Source organism: Priapulus caudatus, unplaced genomic scaffold, assembly GCF_000485595.1.
Source record: "Priapulus caudatus unplaced genomic scaffold, Priapulus_caudatus-5.0.1 Scaffold995, whole genome shotgun sequence".
Taxonomy (NCBI): domain Eukaryota; kingdom Metazoa; phylum Priapulida; class Priapulimorpha; order Priapulimorphida; family Priapulidae; genus Priapulus; species Priapulus caudatus.
This window is the reverse complement of record NW_014578056.1, coordinates 92,397-96,346: the sequence shown is the minus strand read 5'-3', so window position 1 is coordinate 96,346 and position 3,950 is coordinate 92,397. Positions and strand designations below refer to the sequence as shown.

Below are 3,950 nucleotides of genomic sequence, written 5' to 3'. Positions count from 1 at the left end.
GCCGCAGACTGCTTCCTTAAACCGTGAAGTCGCATGCGCTATCGCCGCGTGGCGGCGCGTGTCTCTGCCGTGTCACGATGCGTCTAAACAGGAGGTATGCTCGTCGACTCTGTGATTGGAGGCATTTAAAAACATACGACCCCCGCCCACTTCTTCCATTTTCGGAGAGTAAAAATAGAATTCGTGACGTTTCGTTTTCAACCGCGTATAGACCGCGCGTGCATATTCTGCCTATTAAATTAGACTAATCTGCGCTTCAAGATACTCAGAAATCCGCAGAGACTAAGGCTTAGACGATGACGCTGTCATTAATAAGCTAGAACTTTATAGAATGCTAACTCAAATCTCTCGCTCCATATGTATATTTAGTACACGTTTGCTACTGTCATAGCATGCTGTAATGCCGCGGGGTGAGCAGTGGTCTATTTTTCATGCCCCAATCAACAAGAGTCGGCAGCATATCCTTGCTGTTTAGAACGCATGTGCCACTCGTCACCGTCCCTCCTCGTAGAGGACGGTCACCGCCCTTGCAGGGAGACGCTCGCGGATCGGTGTCTCCCTCTTCATTTCCTCCGCCCCCTCTCTTTTTTCTCCGTGCACGTCTGTTCTTTACAGATTGCGCCTCAGGGGGGGGGGGGAAATGAAGACCCTGCGATGTTTTCTGTTTACTGTCGTAATTTTATGAGTTGAGTGAAAGAGGCAAGCAAATTGATTCGGTAGTTGGTTTGGAAACCCCGCGTTCAAAAATGTATCTGGGGCATGTGGGATTAATAAATATCTCTGATAAAAAAATCAAATCGCCTGCTAGTTTTCTCCCTCTAACGGAAGGGCAGGACTGTAATCGTTAGGATTGTTAGTTAGTAGTGCAATTAATCTGGCCCATGATCGGTATTAATGCTAATCGTTAATATTATAATTAAACAGAAGGGGGATGGTCGCTACAAATGTTGATCATTAATAATGTAATTAAACAAGGGATCACTACTAATGTTAATCGTCAATAATGTAATTAAACGAGGGGAGGGGCGCGATAGCTACTAGTGCTAATCCTTAATAATGTAATTAAATGATAGCCATGATCAGTACTAATGCTAATTGTCAATAATGTAATTAATGGGGGGTGGCGCAATCATTAGCGACGTGAACCGTTAACGACGTTAACCGCATTAACGACGTCGTTAACAACAGAACGAGAAGGTGAGCTATGAGGACTTCCACGAGTGGCTGCAGCTTCACGAGGATGCGACGGCCGTCACCAGGTGGCTGCTCAAGGAACCGACGAGCGTCGCGCTAACCAATGACAGCGAGACGCCCACCTTCTACCAGACGCTGGCCGGAGTCACGCACCGTTAGTACAGCGCCCTCTATACCCTACCCTTGCTCGGCCCGCGCGACGTCACGCGAATGCGTATCGCGTTGTGGTATAACTGTAATGTGGTCGAGAGCTAATAATACCTGTATAATATATACATTATTATAAATTTGTGCTTATTATTGTACTTTAATATTATGTATACATTATTACTTTATTAATAATATTAATTTAATAAATAAATTATATATGTATTATACACTAAATAATATATGTACTATACAATACCATAGTTATGTAGCATTATTGTGTTATGGTAATGGATGCATAGATGGCGGCACTCTCGCGTTATATGCATTTGAAAGTGGGCGAAATTGTGGTGCGGGCGACACACGGAAGGTCGTGTGTGACGTGTCATGTGTGATGACGATGTGTTGCTGTTGAAAGGTTGATGTGTTGCAGTTGAAAGGTTGATGTGTTGCAGTTGAAAGGTTGATGTGTTGCAGTTGAAGAGTTGGACATCATCGAGCTGGAGAAGCGCTACTGGCTGCTCAAGGGAAACTCGAAGACAGGAAAGTTCGATCTCGACACCTTCACGCCGCTCGTGTCGCCGCCAGTGCCATCTAGTGTCTGCAAAGGTAAGCGAATATTGTTTCGCGTGATATGAGAGCGAGCCCTGATGACTACTCTCAATGGCAGGTCGGGTTAATCTAGATAGTACTGACTAACAGACATGTAGACATCAGGTGTGTCTTATGGTATCTCGTCTAGATGTCAGGTGATGGCAGGTTAAGGAACGAGCGACACCCAAGTAACCGCGGTAACGTGATGACATGATGCGAGTACAGAAGCGTGATGCTGCAGCGTAACCGTGGAAACGCGATGCTGCGACGTGACGTATGGTCGCAATATTTCAGGCTTCTTCGATGCGTTTGACGAGAATCGTGACAACCACATCGACTTCAAGGAGATGGCCTGTGGCATATCAGCTTGTTGCCGCGGCCCGGAGCTAGAACGACACAAGTGTGAGTCGCTCGTCCCGTTGCCACGACGCCAGTTGATCGTTGCCGTCAACCGTGTTTTGGATATTTAAACGGAATCTCGTTTTCCGTTGTCGTCATCTCTTTCCTGTTTTAAAATCGATAATGCGGATATTCCGAATTGATAGTAATAATCATAATAATAATTATAACAATCATAGACTTGTTCTGCGCAAACGTGGTGCATCTCATGAAATGTATAACTAACAAAAATCAGAAGGTATTTAGTACCTATGTACTTAGAGCTTTAAAACTACAACACGTATAACATAATACACAACAACTTTGATCTTATTTTTACTTGTACTAACACGATGAAGAATCATTATATCTCGTCCTCTCATCCTTTCACAGTCTGCTTCAAGATCTTCGACGCCGACCAGGCGAACCGGTTGTCACGGCAACAGCTCGTCGACATGCTGTCGGCCATGATGGCCGTGGAGCAGGAGAGTCCGTACGCGGAGATGCCGGCGGGCACCGAGGCGAACGCTAGCGCCCTCGCCGACGAGCTGCTGCGTGAGTACGACGCAAACAACGGAGCGTACCTCTCCCGCGAAGACTACCTGGTGAGTGAAGCGCGCGCGGTTAAAGTGATTTACGTCACGAAATTTATCTAGCCCCATCAAGTAGAGAGTTTGGTGGTGGATTTTGTCGACTGAAAATAGAATATGTATTGAAGATGAGCAGATTGAGGTGTTTCTGTGGTGGTACTTGTTTCATGCGTTGATGAGGACCTTCTTTATATGCCCTAATTTGCGCGGTGAATAAACAGAGAGACGCCAGTACCTGTAAGCAGGTACTGGGGGAATATGTTGAACGAACAGAAATTACCAAATCGTCTAGATTTTTGCAAATTTAACCAACGTAAAAACATTTTTATCAGGTGTAGAAGTTTGAGGATATACTTAGTAACGTTATGTTGTGCTTACTTTAATGAAAAAAATCGCAATCTTTTATTTTACAAATTTACCATGGAAAATTCGTCGACGAAAGGTCAATTTAAGGTGGTGAGGGCTTGATGTGCGGTTGCCGGAGGATGGTGGGTGGTGGCAACTGCTGCCTGCTGCTGCTGGCTGCTCTGCTGCTGGCTGCCTGGCTGCTGACTGGCTGCTGCTACTGCTGCTGCTGACTGCTGCTGCTGCTGCTACTGCTGCTACCTTACTTGTGCTGCCTGCTGCTGCTACTGCTACTACTATGCTCTGCACTACTACTGCTCTGCTGCTGCTGCCTGCTACTACTGGCTGCTGCTGCTGGCTGCTGCTGCTGCTACCACGCTGCTGCTGCTGACTCGCTGCTTGCTACTACTGAGCTGCGGTTCTACAGCAGTTATATCATGCTACATTGACGCCTCCTGAGCTCACATTGCTTTCTCTCGTCTCTGCACAGGTGTGGACGCTGCACCGGCAGCTGCCGAACGCATTCCTGCGGCTGCTCTTCCAGGTGTGCCACGTCGTGCTCGGCCTGAAGCCAAGCTGCAAGGACGAGGAGCAGGAGATCATCAGCGAGTGGGTCGCGCGCGAGGACCGCCGCGGCATGCAGGTACGCGCTGATTGCAGGTGCGTGGTCGACGTGTGAAATGTAACCTGGCATGGCATTAG

The 3,950-nt window shown here is 47.1% G+C and overlaps 1 protein-coding gene across 1 annotated transcript in view; it reads left to right on the top strand.

The window, feature by feature from the left end:
- Positions 1-3,950, top strand: part of LOC106814875 (ubiquitin carboxyl-terminal hydrolase 32-like) — a 47,914-nt gene that overhangs the window by 13,422 nt on the left and 30,542 nt on the right. The window contains exons 3-8 of the mRNA XM_014819250.1: positions 8-22; positions 1,189-1,348; positions 1,819-1,950; positions 2,230-2,337; positions 2,707-2,918; positions 3,739-3,891. Coding sequence (XP_014674736.1) covers positions 8-22; positions 1,189-1,348; positions 1,819-1,950; positions 2,230-2,337; positions 2,707-2,918; positions 3,739-3,891 — 780 coding nt within the window. The remainder of the gene's footprint in view (positions 1-7; positions 23-1,188; positions 1,349-1,818; positions 1,951-2,229; positions 2,338-2,706; positions 2,919-3,738; positions 3,892-3,950) is intronic.